Raw genomic sequence first — 20,589 nt, 5'->3', positions numbered from 1 at the left:
AGAGCTTTTAGATAGAAAAAAACTTGTCACTTTTATAACATATTACAGTCATTGTGAATAGTCTAAACTCCAGACAATCCGGTTTTAGCACCCTCGATAATGTTCTCTTCAGAGGTTCAGGCCCTCAGATTTTCTACCGCACTTCGTGTGAAGGGAGTCTCCCTGAGCACTGCTCAGTTCCCCCCCTCCCCCCTCACCCCCCCCCCCCCCCCCCCCCCTCATTTTTCTCCTCAAAGAAAAACTTTTTGTCATGTCTACAACCAAGAAGTCCCTCTTCAGACCTTATGGGACATGTGGAAAACAGCGACTACATTCTGAGGACCCTCATAAGAAGTGCATTTATTGCCTCTGCCCTGAACACTAGGTAAAGGATTGTCAAATCTGCAGGGCTTTCTCTCAAAAGACCCTTAAGGACAGGGAGGGGCGTCTCCTTCTGTGGCTTCAGAAGTTGAAGACTATGGATAACCCCCTATCAGATGTGGAGAGTGTTTCCTCAGTCCGGACTACTTCATCTTTGAAGAGAGCCAGTGAGTCGGAGAAGGTTTCTCCTAAGACTAAGGTGGCGAAGAAACATCATGTTGTCAAGTCCACTGACCGGCCTTCAACTTCAAAAGGGGTGTCTCCTGCCCCTCAGTCTATCTACACCCTCTACGCTCCCGAGATCCGAGTCTCCGGCGTCCAAGACTCTATCTGAGCAGTTTTTGCCTAAAAAACTGGTTCTCTCATCGAGCTAGTCATCGCTTCCTCCGTCGACAAGGACTGCTTCAACTTCTTAGTAAATGATGCCGGCTATGATTCGGTCGTCGGCGACATCACCGTCGACGTTGGTGTCAGTGAAGGTGAGGCCTCTGTCGTCTATGGTGCCTTTGACTTCGTCGACAGCATCTAACAAGCAGAAGAAGCATTCATAAACACGCACTTCCTCGTCGACGAAATGGTCTGCTTGATCGACGATGGCGTCGACGGCGATGGCTTGGTCGTCGACGGCGATGGCTTGGTTGTCGACGGCGATGGCTTGGTGGGCGACGGTGGCTCAACAGCGACGGCAACTTCTCTCGGCAACAGCGTCCACGGCTGCATCCATGGATCTGGTTCCTTTGAAGTCTTCAGGTTTTCTGCTTCAACAGCGACGGTCTTTGGATACCTTGACGCCAATCCAAATTGATTCTAATCCTCCCGCAGAATTGTTCTCTTCTGACGCTGGAGACAATGAATCGGAGGAGGATGACACATTTAGGGCTGCCTGCAGTCCCTCTGAGCTTCTAATTGAATGTGAGGATTTTGATGACGCCCAGAAGTATGAGGACTTTTCAGACTGTGCCAACCAGCCTGCACCGGATCTTCCTGTGGCGCAGATGCATATGTCCCTTATTTCCAGCCTTCAATTTATGCTGGATGGCTATTACAGACGTTTTCCAAACTCGGTCCAGGCTTCTCCAGCACCACAAGCCCCTCTTCCACCTCCGCTTACTACAGAACTGCTTTCTACGCCTTCTACTTCGGTGTCCAGGTTACCACACCAAGACGCTCCTCATGTCATTGAGGATGATGATGCTGTTGTTAATGACAGAGGAGGGTGAGCTGGATGATAGATCCCTGTTCACGGAATGGGACAATTATCAGATTCAAACGCCTTCCCCCACCGCTCCAGCTCCTCTTGATTCTCCTCCGGTGGACATAGGTGGATTTCATGTCCTCATGGAAAGGGCGGCAAAGAGATTCACCGCCCTATGGTCACTAGAGAGGAGGATTGTTTCATGTATGACTTTAAGGATCAGCCACAGAAACAAGTGCGTGCTATTCCCATCATCGATTTTATTTGGCAAGAGTGTCTCAAGCAACACCCTAATTCCATTCCTGCTGTCCTGCCACGACTAGATAAAAAATGCAAGGCCCCGGAAAATGTGCCTGCTTGTCTTATTGCACAGCCGAAACCTGATTTCATTATTACTCAAGCAGCACAACGTCGTGCCAGGAATCCCTCGTCTCCAGTATCGGCTCCTCTGGATCGTGAGGGGAGACGCCTTGACACCATTGGTAAAACATTCTCCACTATGGCGGCAACTACGGTCCGAGCGGCCAATTCTCTAGCTATCCTCGGCTGTTATGACCGACAAAATGTGGTCAGACATTGCTTCCCTTGTAGATTTACTACCAGAACCTTCTAAAGCAGAAGCACTGAAGATTCTTCAAGAAGGGGAAAGGATTTCCTCGGATATTGATTGTGCTGTTGACGTGTCTTCTACTGGTTTCCGACAACTGGTGGGTGCTGCTTTCCTCAGGCGGCAGGGCTGGTTAAAAGCCACTTCTTTCCGTCAAGAGGTGCAGACGAAAATATTGGACATGGCTTATGACGGTGTATCACTGTTTGGCCAACACATCGATGATGCCCATCAGACGATCAAGAAGGACACCGACACTGCTCGTGCTCTTGGCACACTTCATTTAAAAAAAACAGCCCTTTTGGGGTGCGAGGGGTCGTGGCTCATCCTCTTCCTTTTGGAGTGGTTCTAATCAATATCGACAATACAATTCTTTTCAAGGCCAACAATGTTACTCCTCCCAGAATCAACAGTCGCACAGACAACCACCAGCCGCATCTTACAGACAGTACAAAGGTAAATCCTGTTATAGAGGAAGGGATTCCTACAAGAAACAATGACTTTTTCCATCTGCCATCCTTGATGCCTCCCACCCTCGCAAAGGTTGGAGGTCAAATCTCCCGCTTCTACTCCAAATGGTCAGTGATTACTACCGATCAATGAGTTCTAGATATTGTGCGCAGGGGTCACATTCTAGAGTTTGTAAAGATCCCTCCCAATTCTCCACCCAGAGGTCCTCCTCCTGCCCATCTGAAGGAACTTTTAGGTCAACTAAAAATCTTATTGAGAGAGGGTGTGATCGAAGTGGTTCCGAACTTGCAATGGGGCAGAGGATTCTATTCGAGGTTCTTCCTTATACAGAAAAAGTCGGGAGAATGGCGCCCTATTCTGGACCTACGTGCCCTAAACAAATGCATCAAGAAGCAAACATTCTGCATGTTTTCTCTTCAGTAGGTTCTTCCTTTACTGTCCGAAGGAGAGCACATGACCACACTGGACCTTCAAGATGCTTATTTTCATGTTCCTTTTCTGCCCAGACACAGAAAATTCCTCAGATTCAGAGTGGCCGGGAGAGATTTCCAATTCAAAGTCCTTTCATTCTGCCTTTGTTCTGCACTCTGAGTGTTTACCAAAGTCCTCGCACCGATGGCAGCTTATCTTTGTCTACAAGGCGTACAAATTTTTCCTTATCTCGATGGCTGCCTTCTAAAGGCACGGTCGTTCGAACTGGCATCCCAATACTCTCTACTTTGCAGGTCCCTCTTCCAGTCTCTGGGCCTTATGTTCAACATGGACAAGTCTCAATTTGTCCCCGCTAAACTCAGGACGTTTTTGGGCGTCATTCTGGACACCAAACTGGCAAAGGCCTTTGTGTCACACGAAAGGCGTCAACGACTTTGCAACCTAGCGGTCTCCCTCCGGTTCAAAAAGTCAGTTTCTGTTCAGCAGTTGAAGTCCTTCCTAGGGATGTTGTCCTCTTGCATTCCCCTAGTCCCTCACTGCCGCCTGAAAATGAGGCCCATCCAGGAGGAGCTCGGCAAACAATGGGCTTAAGTCTCAGGATCCTTCAACGATATGATCAAGGTCACATCTCAGATGCAAACGGCTCTGTTCTGGTGGACTCTCGAAACAAACTTCTCTTCCGGTCTTCCATTTCTGGTGGACACTCCAAGTTTCACTCTCACAACGGGCGCATCTCTCGAAGGGTGGGGAGCACACCTTCAGCACCTCACAGTAAAAGGACGGTGGGATACCCACCAAAGGACCTGGCACATCAGCCTTCTAGAGTTACTTGCCATTTTTCTGGCGCTAAAGGCTTTTCGCGCCATCATCCAGGGAGCTTCGGTGTTGATCTGGACGAACAACACAACATGCATGCACTATATAAACAAACAGGGGGGCACACGGTCCATTTTGCCATCTCTTCAAGCTCAACAAATCTGGGATTAGGCAATCCAGCATCAAATCACTCTGATGGCAGTGCATGTTCTGGGAGCGTCCAACATTCTAGCGGACTCTCTAAGCAGGTCAACCTCGTCCAATCACGAGTGGGAGTTGCATCAACCCACACTGGATCGCATCTTTTGGTTATGGGGTCCCACGAATCTGGATCTGTTCGCAACCCATCTGAACCGCAAATGCCCATTTTACGCAAGTTGGCTTCCCCAACCAGAGTCGTGCGGGAATGCCTTTTTGGTTAACTGGTCAAAAATATATGCCTACGCTTTTCCGCCGACTCCTCTGGTCCCCATGGTTCTTCGGAAAATGAAGAAAGAACCTTGCCGCATTCTTCTAATAGCTCCCATGTGGCCTCGACAAGTCTGGTTTACAGAACTCCTGCTCCTATTGCAGTGCGACCCGATTCTGCTCCGCCCACTCCGGACCTTCTGACCATGGATCAGGGACAGGTTTGTCATCCCGACCCAGTATCCCTTCGCTTGGAACCTGAGCACTATGAGTGCCAATTTAAACATTCCTTCCGACTGCAAGGAAGTTCTTGCTAAGGCTAGAACAGCCTCCACTGTGAAAACATACAAGCTCAAATGGAAACGCTTCTGTCTATGGTGCGACGCTGCTCAGGTACATCCTGTTCCTTCCACACCAGACCAACTTTTGCCTTTCTTTTTACATCTAGCAAAATCTGCTCTCTAGCATTCTACTCTTAAAGTTTTTCTGGCTGCAATCTCAAGATTTCGACAGGATGGTTCCACCTCTCTTTACTCTTCCAGAGTCATTCAGCAGTTCTTCAAGGGTCTTTTTAGGATGTTTCCTCCAATTCGTCGACCGCCTCCTCCTTGGCATTTAAACATTGTATTGGCACAACTCATGAAGCCACTGTTTGAGCCCATCCATAAGGTCGATCTAAAATTAATTACGTGGAAGACTTCGCTGCTGTTGGCTCTCACTTCTTCACATTGAGTCAGTGACATACAGGCGTTTACTACTAAACCGCCTTTTCTTCAATTCACCAAGAACTCTATATTGCTCTGCAAAAATCCGGCTTTTATCCCCAAAGTGCCGTCGGATTTCCATCTTAATGAACCAATCATTTTAATAAAAAAATTTCCTAATCCTCAAACGTCAGCAGAGAGGACTCTCCATTCTTTAGATATCAAGAGATGTCTGTAATTTTATCTGTAAAGGACAGCTAGTATGCACAAGTCTGAGCAGCTTTTTGTGGCCTACGGATGGATGCGAAAGGGACATCCAGTCACCAAACAAACTATTGCACGCTGGATATCTACTACAGTTGCCTTTTGCCATCAGCAAGCTGGGAAGCCACTTAATGCAAATGTTTGAGTGCATTCTACCAGACAAGTTTCCTCTTCTACTGCGCTATTTGCTGGTGTGCCTCTTCAACACATCTGCACGGCTGCAACATGGTCCAGCAGGCACACCTTTACCAAACATTACTGTCTGGAAGCTGCTGACCACGCTGATTCAGCCGTGGGGCAAGCGGTCCTACGTAATCTCTTTAAGTAAGGTGAGCCTCTGTTGCTTCCCTCCTCCTGCATGCAAGGTACAATTTTTTGTCTTTATGCTTCAGTATCTCTTTGTACTGTGTATTATGATGATTTTATATGTACCTTGCATTATCTTGGCATCACTGCTTACTCTTCTTATTCAAGCATGTGAATCTATGAAAGACACCCCAATACTGGAGAAGAACAAAAGTTAATTACCTGTAAACTGTGGTTCTCCAGTATTGGTGTCTTTCATAGATTCACATGCGACCCACCCTCCTCCCCTCAGAGGCTCTCCTCTTCTCCTTGACTCTTTGTTACTCTTGTGCTACGAAAATCTGAGGGCCTGAGCCTCTGAGGAGAACATTCTGGAGGGTGCTAACACCTGATTGGCTGGAGTTTGGACTATTCACAATGACTGTAATATGTTATAAGTGACACGTTTTTTCTATCTAAAAGCTCTGATTAAATGCTACTCTGTGGTTTTTTCTTACCTATCTATGGTTGTGTTATTGCTACATTGCTATGTTATGTACCGTGGTACTCCCACTTCGACGACTGGGAATATTCAAGCATGTGAATCTATGAAAGACACCAATACTGGGGAACCACAGTTTACAGGTAAGTAACTTTTGTTCTTGTATACTAGGAGAACAAAACCTGACTGCCCAACCTCAATCTTTGGAATTCCACGTACCAGGAGCCGTGACAGTCTTTGGCGTGGGACTGGAAACTTGATGCAAAAAGTGCTCCCTTTTGAGATTGAGCAGTGTGTAGATGGGTTCATGTTAAGGTGATGCAAGATGAAAGGAAGAGTGGACACCATTCTAGCAACCTCAGAAAATACACATGGAAAAGAAAAAGTTCACAACTGAAAATCTTTTACTGAGGTCAAACTCCAAGCTTGATGCATGTCCACATGTTAAGCTGCGAGTTGTGTTCAAAGAGGGAGAGCACGTATGTGCAAGCAGAATTAGCATAGATGTTTAGAAATACAGCAGAAGTATATAATCTTCTCAAATATTCCTACAGTGGTCACGGACTGTCTTTTTTATTTTGTAATTTTTTTTATTGATTTTTATATTTCAACAACGGCACCGTTGATATACAAACAATAGTTGGAATCACAGTATATCATATGTATACTTCAATATATAACCAGCTAGGCTGCACTGCATAATACAGTCTCTGGCGTGCTCCAGATTAGTTGTCATGTAAGATCCTAACTTTAGGTCATTTTAACATCCTGACTGACAATTGGCATATCTATGTATGTGTGTTGTCCGAGCCAACACTACAAGACACAGTGTACCTTCATTTTGGATGAATATATAACTTGTAGTTTGCATTTTGTATGTAAAACCCACTGATTTGATTGTGGAAATGAGCCAGGAGTGATTTATTCTACACCAACATGGTATATTGCACACAAGGTAAAATGAAGAATATGGTTTCTTCCCCCCCCCCCCCAAGAGATTTTTAGTTCTCTAGATGTTAATTGACAGTGTAACTCATAGCAGCAACTCATGAAGCGTAGTGGTCATCTGTTTCTCAGCACTTAAGAGTTCCTTTATCTTTTCTTTTCCATGGAATCCATGGAATGTCCATTTATGGAAAAGGCTGGTTTATCAATTCTAATTTAATTACTTGTTTTACATTTCAGGTGGCCAGCAAATAATAGTGAAAAACCAGAAACTGATAACTGGGATGCCTGGGCTGTTCAGCCTTCCCTCACCGTTCCTAGTACAGGACCACTAAGACAACGATCAGCATTCACGCCAGCTACAGTAACTGGGTCCTCACCTTCTCCTGTTCTAGGCCAGGTAATTTGTGTAATTTGTGTACCTGCAAGATCTCCATAGTTGTGCGTAAACTCAGTGATGTGGTACTTCCTGTTAACAAGGACATAATGGTTTACAGATATGTTGGTTTTAATTTCTATGCTTAATCCCCAAGAATCCTCATATTTTGAAATATTTCTCAGATATAGACAAGCAATGGGATGTTTTACATAACCACCGGGGATGGGGCGCAGTAACTCTAATGCCCCAACCTCCCCATATACCCTGAGCATGCAGTGATTCTGTCTGATAGTCATTATTGTCTTCTTCCTGGACAGTTTGTGGGATCAAATAAGAATAACAAACCTCTTCGACTCGCTTCTCCCACCCCTATTGCACAGATTCTTTTTGTTCACTTTTTACACCACTGCCCCCAAGATTTGGTCTCACCTTAGATGTTCTAATTACCACATCTATGACACTACAGGCTCTTTTAATTTGAGGCAATATTTGAGTAGGCCAATGCCACAGTTTCTCACACTTCGGCGTACCGAAGAGCTTCCCTGATTTTTCAAAAGTTCCACTCTTAAGTCTACCCACATGAAACTACAGTGGAACCCCCATAATTCTATTGTGGGCATCCCTGTGCAAGTTGTCTGGTGCCTCAAATGTCTACCAGGATTGTCAGTGTCAGGATTACCAAGCTGGGTGCAGGATACTTATCCTCCTGCAGCATCACAATCAACTCTGTCATGTGCTGCTCTAAAACAGACCGCTTCTAGGCACTACAGTAAGACACTGTTCTCTGGCTCATAAGGAGCCCTCCATTTCCCCTCAGCTGTACCACGGAGCCCCTTGGTCATCAAGCAGCCAGGGAATAGGGGGCTTGACTGGCAGACCCAGAGAATGAGGACATCTTGGCTCTCCTTCTCCACTGCTCCTTCACCTGTTCTTATGTCTCTCAAGCCGCCATTCATCCATTCTCTCCCCCTGCCCTAACACCAAAGTAACATCCTAACACGTAGTTGACAGAAATTTCTTCTTTGGGTATATACCACGATGGAGGCTGGCAGGATGATTAGTCATTCAAGACCAATGCCTCCACAACTGCACCAACCAATCCAACCATTTAGGCCTCTTCAATCACTGGACAATGACTTCATTCATGAGTCTTCAATAGTGTGTACCTGGATGACAAAAACACCCTCATTACATGTAAACTAGCTTCTGGCTATAAATGTTACATTATTTACCTTACTAAATCAAAGTTACTATCTTTGAAAAGTTGATCCTACCAGGCCTCTATGTGTCATATGAAACGCAGCACACAAACAAAGGTGATTAGTATAAGTTATACGTATCAAGTAAGACATTTGTGGGTCATAAGCAATAGGGATCAATTGTCATTCTTTCTCAAATCAGTGCTGGAGTTAATGGTGTTAATCTCAGGAAAACCCTCTCTCCTTCTGAAAATGCTCCATTATTAGCCTACATTGGACATATTTAAGACTCCAGATTAAATGAAGAGGCAAAATAGTGCTTCAGAAAGAACTGAGAAAGAAGGCATACTAGATTGCGCCTGCTCGCCCCACCTGGCTGAGGTCAACTGAATTTTTGAGGAATGTCCAGGCATCCTATATGGACATGTGCTTGCCTGTTTGCACTATGGCAGATTCAGCCCTCGAGCACTTTAATGACTCCAGGGCCACAGTTCAGTCGCTGGGACTCTCCATTGCCCCATTCTGCCTTTGGCCCAACTGGCTACCATCTGTGTCCATTCCCACCCAGCCACCACAGCAAACAGACTCCCCAGTTCTTTGGTGGCCGCAGACATGGTTCCCACAAGTCTCATGGGATCCAAGGCCAGATACCTGCTCAGTCTGCCATATCAAACCCCCATGCACCTCCCCTCCAGCAGTCACAGCCTCCAAACCACTTTAAACTATCTTCTGACCATCACAGGCAACTGGTCATGATGAAGCATTACCAGCCCGGTGGCAGTCCATAACCTTGGATAAGTGGGTGCTCTAAATAGTCCAGCGGGGTTACGCCTTTCCATTCACAGAAGCCCCGCAGCCCATACCATCATCCTCAGACTTGCTGACAGAGGACCACCAGCCTCTGCTGTGGCAGGAAGTGCTGGTTCTTATGGCAAAAGGAACCATTGAGTGGGTGTCAAAATCATAAGTAGGTTGTAATTGCTATTCCTGCTACTTTCTTCTGCTGAAAAAGGACTGAAGCCTCTGCCTTCTACTACACCTACACCCTCAAAACTACTTTCTGAGGAAGGAGAAATTTGAAATGCTCATGATGGCTCACATTTTGTCTGCTCTGGACAATTGAGACTGGATGTTAGCGTTGGACTTGCAGGACCCCTATTTTCACATTTCCTTCCTGCCAATGTACAGACGTTACCTATGGTGGGCCACAAGCAGTTTATTTGCTGTGCACCCCTTTGGCCTTGCCAGTGCCCCTCTGGTGTCCACAACAGTGTTGGTGGTGGTATCAGGTTACCTGCAGAGGTCAGGGGTTCCAGGTTCCAGTCTTCCCCTACCTTGATGACTGGCTGTTGAAGTCAGGCTTTTCCCAGGCAGTTGACGCCCACCTCCAGGCTGTGGTGGACTTACTGAATTCTCTAGGGTTCACTATCCGAGTGCTGTTACACCCAACTCCCTCTCAGATGCTCCCTTTGATTGGAGCCATTCTGGACACAGTGCAGTTATAGGTCTTTCCTCGTGAGTGGTGAGTCCAGGATATTCAGGCTAGGATTCCGATGTTTCAGCCTCTGTCCTGGATTTCAGTGAGGCTGACTCTGAGACTATTAGTCTCCTGCACCATGTTGGTAACATTTACCTGCTGTCACATCCCAGCTCTGCAGTGGGACCTGAAGACCTATTGGGTGCAGTATCAGCGAAATCTCTCTGACCTGGTCCAGATATCGGAGGGAACTGCAAAGGATCTGCAGTGGTCAATGACGACCCGCGATTGGGTCAGCAGCAGTGGTGACATATGCGTTACTCCTGGTTTGAGGCAGCCATCTGGGAGAGGTGGGGATCAGAGGACTTTGGTATCTGGTGGAGGCTCAGCTCCCTATAGACCTTCTGAAGTACCTGTTGTAGTTGAGAGCAATACGCTTTTCATTGAAAGCCTTTCTTCCTACCATCAAAGGAAGGCTGGTTCAAGTGTTCACTGCCATGTGGTATTTCAACAAGCAGGTTGAGGTTGTGGACCATGTGTCAAGATGCACTGCATCTCTGGACGTGGCTAGAATGTCAACACCTATTCCTCATTATACAACGCCTGGTAGACTCTAAGAATGCCAAGGCAGATGAACTCAACCATCAATGCCTCGCAGATCACAAATGGCATTTCTGGAGGTGGTGCAAGGTCTATTTCACAACTGGGGACAACCTTAGTTGGATCTGTACACCACCACAGAGAAACCACAATGTTCGCACTTCTGCGCACTGGAGTTTCCAACACGGCTCTTGTTCGGAGAGGTTTTTCTGTTTCATGTCATTCAGGGTTTTTGTCCACCTTCTCGTCGATAAAAGATCAGGAACAACTAGGTCCAAGTCATCCTTGTGGCTCTGATCTGTTAGAGACTACTAGCTGCAGATTCCTTAACGTAGAATTATCCCCAGGCGTGAGACTGGACCCGGAATGCTTTCCTGCTCAGCATCTCTGCACGCCGGGGGGGCGGTGCCCCGCGACTCTACCCCGACGTCCTCCGCGGGTGTGACATCAGCGAGGTCACATAAGCCCCGCCCCGGCGCTAACGTCAGTTTTCTTCTTTTCCGCGTGCAACGTGGATCCGGATCGTGTCCCGTTTCAGGCCTTCTTTTTCAGCTTTTGAGCGTTTTTCTTGGGAACAGTGTGCGAATACCTTCGGGCTTCAAGACGTGCTCGTCTTGCGTGCACCAGATGGCGGCGACGGATCCTCACCCCATCTGCATGTGGTGTTTGGGGGAGCACCACGACTCCACAGACTGTGAGGCGTGTCAGCAAATTAAGCCGAAGTCCCGGCGGGAGCGCCAGATGACACTGCTTTCGGCACGCATGTCCAGGTCGGCGTCGCCGCCGCGTCAGTCCCCTGCGGACGGCTTCAAGAACCGCCGCCTCCGTCTCCGACATCGTCCTCCCAGGCCGCAAGGGCGTCGCTCACCTGTTGGTAAGTGTTGCAGTTTGTCCCCGAGATCCGGTTCCCAGCCTGTTGGGGTTGTGGGTTCTCCGCGAGTGATGCTGCCCGCGCGTCGCCACCCTATCCGCCGTTCCCCGGTGCAGGGACAACCAGAGCCCAGATGGAGGCCTTGCAGGGCTCTTTGGCTCTTCCTTCTCTTCGGACGTCTGCGGATCCCTTGTCGCGTGCGGGGACATCTACGGCGGCTCCGGCGCCGACAGGTTCGGAGGATGTGGTGCCGTCGGGGTGCGGCCCTTCGGGGTTCCCTCCTTTGGACCACAGCGCCTCTGCCTCGCTGCAAACCCCCACGGGGGTCCCTGTGGTGTTGAGGGAGGTTGCCAGGCTCGGGCGTCTCCTCGAGTCCCCCTCGGGGCAGGCGGCGGCCTTGTCCGAGGTGACGCCGGTCAGGTGCCGGTGGCTGCTGGCCATGGCGGCGCCGCAGGGGCTGGCTAGAGGTCGGGGCGTGTCCCCGGGCCCCCCACGTCCCTCCAAGCAAGTGGCTGCCTCGTCGAAGGTAGAGTTGATGCCTTTTCTGCGCCGTTCCTTAGCCGCCCCGGCTCCGACCCAGCCTCGTTCTCCTGTGCTGCGCGTTGTAGCTGACATCGTTCCGGCGTCTCCTTTGGCGCCGGTCGGCGTTGACCTGACGCCGGTCGCGGACTCTTCGGCACCGGGCCGGCGTTGGGTCGTTGATTAGTCTTCGGACGCCCCCTCTTCTCCAGAGGTTCGACGGTTGTTAGTTTCATCTTCTCCAGAGACGGGTCGCCACATCGTGGCTTTTTCCCTGGTGTCTTCTAAGGACGGCTCTTCGCCGTCGCCACGCCCAGTCTTCGCCGGAGGCGCCTCAGGTTCCCCATCCCCCCTTTCCGGGCTTGGCCTTTCCTTCCTCCGCTTGGACTGGGGGACGGCTGCCTTGGCTTGCAGCAGTCGCCCACAGAGATACTGCTTTCCCCGCCGTGGAGCCCTACGGAGGCGAGTGCTGCCTTCGCTCGGGCTGTTTTCATGGCTGCGGTGATCTTGCGCATGGGCGATCCAGCTGTCAATTTCCCCACGGATCTTCTGGAGCTCCTCCATCAGGATTCTGGTGTTCGGAAGCTGCTTCTTCCCTTCGAGGCTTCGCTCCACACTTCTCTTTTGTGGGTTTGGGGGTGGCCCGCCACAGGGGTCCCGGTGCCCCAGCAACTTCTGCACCGCCACCGTCCTGCGCCGCATGATCCTGTCTGTCTTTCCCTCCACCAGGGGCCCTCTTTTACAGACTGCCTTTCCCTCACTGCCATCGGTGTTGTCTCCCCCATCACGGGAGGCCCGCTGGTTAGATTCCTGGGGGCGCAATATCTTCGCCTCCACCAGTGCGGCTTTGCCGGCCCTTAACACTCTTTGTGTATTGGCTAGGGCCACTTCTTGCTTGTGGGATTCGGCGGAGTCCCTTATGTCTGCCGCTTCTCAGGAGGGTGCCTGTGTTGATCTGAGGCACCATGTGTTGGATGGCTGGGAGCTGGCGGCATTTATTCTTTGCTCGGCTCTGGACGTTTCGGAGGTGATTGATTGTGCCATGGCTTCTTCCGTGGCCCTTCGTCGACATACCTGGCTACGGGATAGTCTGTTCTCGGAGAACGTTGGGGAACGGCTGGTGGACCTTCCCTTTGATGGCACTCTTGTGTTCCACGTCCCTGCAGATTCTGCCATTCAGAGGTTTCTAGCGGGGCTTCGTCCTCCCCCTCCTCCTCCTCCTCCCCCTCAGTGACCTGTAGGTCGGTCTGTGTTTTGGGAGGTGTTCTTCCGTTGTTTTCCTAGGGCCTTGTAGCGAGTAGCCCCGGTTGTGTGTTCTGCGTGGTTGTTGTGCCTTCAGGTCCTTATGTTAGGACCTTGGTGCGGTTAGCTGCTGGTCCGGCCCTTTTTTGACTTAAGGTTTTGGCTGTTAAGCCGTGTAGGCCCTGAGATTAGGCCTTCTGTGTATTCTTTATTGACTGATTGTCAAGCTGTCTGCGGTTTTCTCCGCGGGTCTTTGTTTGTCCTCTGCTGCGGAAGCTTTTTCTTTAAGAGGGTTTCCATGTTCTGGGACGTAACATGCCCTATGTGGGGTAATGGTAGCTATTCTATAGCTTCAGATTGTGCAGGAGAGGTGTGGTCGTCCTTCTGGCTTCTACTTCTGCGTCACGGTATGCCGCTGGTGCGATCTTCTTGCTGATGGTTTTGGAGTGGCTTGCATTGCGTCCCGGTCCGTCCTTCTCCTGGATCGCTGTGTTGCTGGCCTAGTCCGGCCTGCTGTCTGCGGCATTGTGTTGTAGCGGTTTTGTGCTTCTGTCTGCCTTGGTCCTCTGTCTGGTGTTCCGTGGGGGGGGACTGGTTTCCCTGGTTTTTGTGCTCGGGTGGACGGCTTGGTCTGTACCCCTTTCTTTCTCTTTCTTTCTTTCTTTCTTTCTCTTTCTTTCTCTTTCTTTCTTTCTCTTTCTTTCTCTTTCTTTCTTTCTTTCTTTCTTTCTCTCTTTCTCTCTCTCTTTCTCTCTTTCTCTCTCTTTCTCTCTTTCTCTCTCTCTCTTTCTCTCTTTCTCTCTCTTTCTTTCTCTCTTTCTTTCTTTCTCTCTTTCTTTCTCTCTTTCTCTCTTTCTCTCTTTCTCTTCATTCGTGGGTTGGGGTGTGTCTGTGCCCTACTTGGCCCTTCCTGGCCTCTGCCTTCGGCCTGCGTCTAGCTTGTCCTGGGTGCACCGTTCCATGGTGTAGTCTGCTGCTGTCTGTGCATGCCAGTGCGGGCCTGTTTGTTCTGCTACGCCATTGTGGCCTTTGATGTATTCTCTTGTGCCTTTCTTCTTCCGTCTGCACTTTTGGCGGTGCAGCTGTCCCTGCCTTGTCCCCTGTTGCGGCTGGGGGTGTGTGCAGCTCTTCTGTCACTGTGTATGTGTTTCTTCAAGTGGGCCCTGCCTCCGGTTCTACCTCTTCTCCCTAGGGGTTGAGGTGGTCCTTGTGTTCCTTGAGGCTTTCGGGCGCTGTCTGCCCCTACGGGGTGTAGGGCAGTTCTCCCTTGGTTGGGCTTAGGTTTTCCTGGCCTTTCCCTTCTTGTCCCTGTGACATGTTCCCTGCTGGGGCCCTGAGTCTCTCCTGGTGAGGAGGCTCTCTCGCAGGCCCTCCTCCTCCCTTCTGGGTATGGCTAGGGTATCTATTCTACGTTAAGGAATCTGCAGCTAGTAGTCTCTATCAGATGTACAAGTTACTTACCTTCGGTAATGGTGTATCTGGTAGAGACGATTCTAGCCACAGATTCCTTCACAACCCGCCCTTCCTCCCCGTTCTGTGAGGACCCTCTGCTTGGGTTTCTGCAGTCGCCTCCCTCTGGGTAACTTGTCTTCTGTGGGTGTCCTCTTCCTTTTCTTCCGGTCAGTCATCCTTCCCTCTGTTAGAGTGTCTGATCCCCACCCGGTCTTCCTCGTTAGGGGTTCTTTTACCTGCCCTTTGACTTCCCACTCTTTTCAGAGGTTATGGCCCTCCTTGGCACTGTAGTCTGCGCATGGATTACCTGTCCTTTGCCCTACTACTCCTTTCAGGGGGTATGGCCATCCTTGGCAGTGTAGTCTGGGGATGGATTGCTGTTGCTCCTCTGTTCCGGGCTTGTGGCCCTTCCCCTTGTGGTTGTGGTTGCAGGCTCTCTCTTTCTCCTTGTCACGGTGCTTTCACATGCTTGTGCCTCCAGGGGGGCTCTTCCCTTGGCTTGCATGGTGGTTCCACAGAGTGGTGTTTTGCAATTTTCTTGCTATGGCTTCGCTGCTCTGGCCTTCTGGTGCTTTACTGCCACCTGGTGCTTTCGCCTTGGCTCGCACGTTTGCTCCTCAGAGTGGTGCTCTGCTCTTTTCCTGCTCTGGCCTGCTGTTGTTGCCTTCTGGTGCCTTGGTACCACCTGGTGATGTTTCTCACCTTTTGTTTCTCTGTTTTTTTCGCACACTGTTCCCATGCTCTCCTCAGTTTTGTCGTGATGGCTCCGCGTTGTGGCACGGAAAAGTTCTCTGAAGCAAACTGACGTCAGCGCGCCGGGGTGGGGCATATGTGACCTCGCTGACGTCACGCCCGCGGAGGACGTCAGGCGGAGTCGCGTGGCACCGCCCACCGGCGCGCAGACTTGCTGAGCAGGAAAGCTTTCCGGGTCCAGTCTCACGCCTGGGGCTAATTCTACGTTAAGGAATCTGCTGCTAGAATCGTGTCTACCAGATACATCGTTACCAAAGGTAAGTAACTTGTACATTTGGTCACAGAGCCTATGGTTTGGGATATGGTATCCCGATCTCCTGAGCAAGTGCATCGGTCCACCGATTAGGCTGCCCCTGCAGGAGGATCTCCTATCACAGCAATAGTGCAGGGTTCAGCACCCGAACGTGTGGACGCTTCACCTTCATGCATGAAGATTGAGCGACAGCAGCGGACAGTTTTCAGCCTCCCTTCGGAAGTCTGCGAAGTCATTTTGGCAGCCAGGCATACATCATCCGAGACTGTATGCGCCTGCTGTTGGGACAAGTTAGTGGCTTTGTTCACTGGCAAGCATGTTCATCCCCTCTCTGCATCTTTGTCTGAGGGATTCTTGTTTCTTCTGTCGTCAGTAGAGCAAAGCAGTACCTTCGAAACAGTTAAATGGTATCTTTCAGCCATAACAGATTTTTTTACGGTTGCTGAATCAGCCCTCCCTGTTCAAGTCCCTTATTGTGACTCGTTTCCTGAAAGGACTTCAGTAAGTTTCCTCCAAAATCCTTCATTATGACCCAATGGGACCTTAATTTGGTTTTTACATTTTTTATGTGTTTTCTCTTTAAGTCCGTGCATAGTTGCCCTCTAAGTCTCTTGACAATTAAAACGGCTTTCTTAGTGGCCATTACATCGGCCAGGAGGGTTATCGAGTTTCAGCCGATTTGTGCAACCTCCATACACCAATTTAATTCCAGACAAACTATTTCTCCCAATCTGTACCTCTTTCCTACCAAAAGTGGTGCCATCTTTCCATGTCGGCCAAAGCATCATGCTGCTGACCTACGATGGTATTGCCTTATCTGGTCGAGACTCTATCTAGCCGCAGAACCCTTTTTTTCTACCTAGAAAGGTCCCTGTAGATCCTCAGTGTATGAACACTGGTCTAGCAGTTAATCCAAAATGGTCGCACACTGCTGACCTACCTGCGTGTTACCCCAAAGAACTGTGGTCCCTGTAGTCAGCGTCGGCGAGTACACCTATGCTCGTGTCGTGAGTGCAAGTGTGAATAGCATTAGCCATCCCTGGACACGTGTTTCGAGGTTGTTGCCTCTCGTCAGCAGGGAGTAGGAAAGAGTGCAGGGTTGCTGTGTAGGCTGCTAAAATCATTATCAGGTATGTACCTCTCATAGCAACGCAGGTGCGTAACCTAAGCCCGTCGGCTTCCCGGCTGGTCTAGCAGTTTCCTGCCATTACTCCGTGCTTCTGGCGCAGAAATATCATGAAAAAGTTATGTCAGTGCGCTGGGGTTGCGCCTGTCGAGGCACCGTGCTCAATACTTCTGGCGCAGTCACTGAGCCGATCGAAGCCAACTACCTGCATGCCGAGGTGTATTGCTCAAGTTTGTCTGATGACTGGGGAATAATACAAGGTAAGGAATCTGCTGCTAGATAGTCTCTACCACATAAGGTTTTTCCAAGGGTAAGTAACTTGTTCTTTTCTACCTGATTTGCTGCAACATTTATATTAATGTTGTTGGACACTTGGTCTGCGGTAATCTCTTCCTCTAACCAGCCTGACCATTTTTCTCCCACCTAGACATCTGATCATCCATTGCTTTAATGAAAAATGCATAATATCCCAAAATTCATTGTGGGGCTGTGAGATGCTGGCTTAGTATATGGTGCTCACTTATTTTTTGTTCCGTTTTTATTTTTCACAATAATATAGACAAAGACAGTAAATTCCTCCCAGTATTTAACCCATGTATAAAAAGCATCTAAAATATGGGGCACACTTATGTAAGTGTAGCATCCTGCACTAATCCAGACAACCCTTATGGTGATTTAAGTGGTCTTCGACAACCTTAGAAAGCTCTCTAAGTGGTAGCTGTGGAGAATGGCTTTCAGGCTTGGTCCAGAGGGAGTGTAAAGCAGCTTCTTTAACCAGTACTTAATCTTATGGTATAGGTTAAGTGAAAAACAATCACACAGTGTAGTTATAAAAATAGGTATTTTATTAAAAACACTCGCTAACACATTGTATTATCACCTAACCTTAGATACAAACACAATACACACAATACTTAAGAAATAGAGCATGTAAGTAGCACAAGTATACAATGGTCTCCAGGGGGAGACCAAACCATATTCATAGTTAAAACTTTACATCTCAACTGTTCATTTGTTAAATGATGTTTTGTGAAAATCAAAACAATAAAAAGTTTTTTTATAGTAGGCTTAAAAGTGTTGATACACAACTTATAAAAATGTTCACTAAGAGGGGGAAATGTCTTTAAAGGGCGATATTAAGATCATCAGGATTTGCTCCTGTGTGTTTTAGGTGCAGGGTGATTTATAATCTTTTCAGAGAAATAGACTTCTCTCTTTTAGTGTGGTAGTGGTATCGGATCATTGACTTGACACTGGTCTAGCATATGCTGTCAACCTAATGAGTTCTCTTTCTGTAATTTCTCTTAAATTGTTCCAGTCCACACTGTTTTTAGGGTCTGGAGCTTAAAGTTAACTGTCCATTGATTGGGTGGGGAATCAATCAATCAGGGTTTTGTAGAGCACATTACTCACCCGTGAGGGTCTAAAAGCTCTGGGGGTGGGTGTGAGCAGCTCCGTTGGGGTCATTCTAAGAGCCAGGTCTTGAGGTACTTCCTGAATTGGTGCAGTATTGGGCTCCGTTGGAGATGAAGGGGGAGTTTGTTCCAGGTCTTGGCTGCGAGTTAGGAGAATGATTTTCCAACTGCTCTGGTCCTGTAGAAGAGTGGGATGGTCGCTAGGGAGAGGTTGGCTGAGCGCAGGTTTCTCTTGGGGGCATGGCAGCAGATTCGGTCGTTGAGGTATTAGGGTCCTGTGTTGTGCAGGGCCTTGTAGTCGTGTGTGAGCAGCTTGAAAGTTATTCTTCTTTTGACAGGGAGCCAGTGGAGGTCGCGGAGGTGTAGGGTGATGTTGTTGTGCCGTGGGATATTGAGGATCAGTCTGGCTGCGGCATTCTGGTCGGTTTGGAGTTTGCAGAGGAGTTTTTTGTTGATTCCGGCGTAAAGGGCATTGCCTTAGTCCAGTCTGCTGGTGATGTGTGCGTGAGTGACGGTTTTCCTGGAGTGGGGGGGTGGGGAATTCACTTGAACATCTTGCTTATTATGCAGAGGGTGTTGAAGCATGTGTAGGAGACGGCATTCTTCTGGTGATTCATGGTGAGTGATGAGTCCCGAATAATGCAGAGGTTGCATGCATGGTCCGTAGGGGTCGGTGGGTTTCCGAGGGCGGGGGCCACCAGGTGTTGTCCCATACAGAGGGGGTGGAGCCGAGTATGAGGACTTATGTTTTCTCTGAGTTGAGTTTCAGGCAGCTGTTCCTCATCCAGGTTGCAACGGCTTTCATCCCTTCTTGGAAATTGTGCCTGGTGATGTCTGGGTCCTTGGTGAGGGAGAGGATGAGCTGCATGTCATCGGCGTAGGAGATGATGTTGAGCTCGTGGATTCTGATAATGGTTGGGAGGAAGACCATGTAGACTTTAAAGAGTGTGGGGCTGAAGGAGGATCCTTGGGGTACTCTGCATCTGATCTCTGTCGGTTCTGAGAGGAAGGGTGAGAGTCTTATTCTCTATGTTCTGCCTGAGTGTAATGATCATAGCCAGTCAAAGGCCTTTCCTTGGATGCCGGCGTTGTGGAGCGTGGTGGCTAGTGTGCAGTGGAAGACGGTGTAGAAGGCTGCTGATATGTCCAGGAGGATGAGGGCTGCCGTTTGGCCTTGGTCGAGGAGGGCACAGATGTTGGTGGCGGTGAGGAGGGCGGTCTCCGTGCTATGGTTGCTGCGGGATACGGATTGAGAGGTGTCTAGGATGTTGTTGGTTTCTATGAAGTGTGATAGCTGGGTGTTGACTGCCTTTTCGATGACTTTGGCTGCAAATGGAAGCAGTGAGATGGGCCTGAAGTTCTTGAGGTCCATCGGGTCTGCGGAGGTTTTTTTTTAGGAGGGGGGTGGACTTCGGTGCGCTTCCAGTTGCCGGGAAATGCGGCAGTCTCGAGCTAGTTCGACATAGCTTTGGTGCGATGGCAGTAAAGATCTCAATCTCTTTTCTCTCATTGAAGAAGTCAAAGAATTTATAACAACTTTCTTTGGTGATGTTCACATTTAGTTCAGGATTGGCATCTAGTGTCTTTGATAGTGGCAACTCGTATTCTCAGATGGCTTCTAACTTGTACCGATTGAGATCTGAACAATGAGACTCTTATCTTCTAAACTATTGTTTTTGTAATTTTTCCTCTTTGTGTATAAATTTATACACAGTTTGGTCTATATCTGTTCCACCACGGAGTTTCTTTCAATGTTCAATCTGGTGTTTATAGGATCATTGAGGAGATTGTGTGTTCTTTAGACTTCGATGCCTGTAATTTTAAAGTTACGGCTCTCTTTTTTAATGTGGAAACAGGTATTTCAGCTTATATTTGATGAACAGCAGGGGCTGGAAACATTGGTTTGCTTGTTTCATTTTACTCCGTTACTTATTATAGGACTTCGTCTTTGCTTTTGATGGTAGAGACCATCCAAATTTAGAAAGACGGCGTCAATGTGTTGTATTATTTTTGGAATCGCCTAAATACCACTTTAGCTGTCTCTCCATTCCCATTTATTTTTATAAATCATAACAAAATAACAATTACATACATAGCTATATACAAGCAGAGGCTTTCGGTCAGTCTTTTGCATCTGTTGGTCTGTTAAAGTTTCATGCACATTTTGCTTGGGCCAATCACAGGTATTGGCATGGAGCAATGGCCCAATACACTATTGCCATTGATTCTCTTCATTGTGTGACTACATTTTGCATATGTGCACATCCACCTAAAATAGTCCACCTATGCACCTGGCCTGGCGAGTCAGTCTCTA

At 48.6% G+C, this 20,589-nt stretch overlaps 1 protein-coding gene across 6 annotated transcripts in view; it reads left to right on the top strand.

Moving 5' to 3' along the window:
- Nucleotides 1-20,589, top strand: part of ITSN1 (intersectin 1) — a 1,732,490-nt gene that overhangs the window by 1,014,313 nt on the left and 697,588 nt on the right. For all 6 annotated transcript variants that reach the window (XM_085621357.1, XM_085621360.1, XM_085621358.1 and 3 more), the window contains one exon: nt 7,230-7,389. In XM_085621357.1, coding sequence (XP_085477483.1) covers nt 7,230-7,389 — 160 coding nt within the window. The remainder of the gene's footprint in view (nt 1-7,229; nt 7,390-20,589) is intronic.

This window comes from Triturus cristatus, chromosome 8 (assembly GCF_964204655.1).
Source record: "Triturus cristatus chromosome 8, aTriCri1.1, whole genome shotgun sequence".
NCBI classification, from domain to species: Eukaryota; Metazoa; Chordata; class Amphibia; order Caudata; family Salamandridae; genus Triturus; species Triturus cristatus.
The sequence above is the reverse complement of the archived record's forward strand: the minus strand, read 5'-3'. Positions and strand labels throughout refer to the sequence as shown.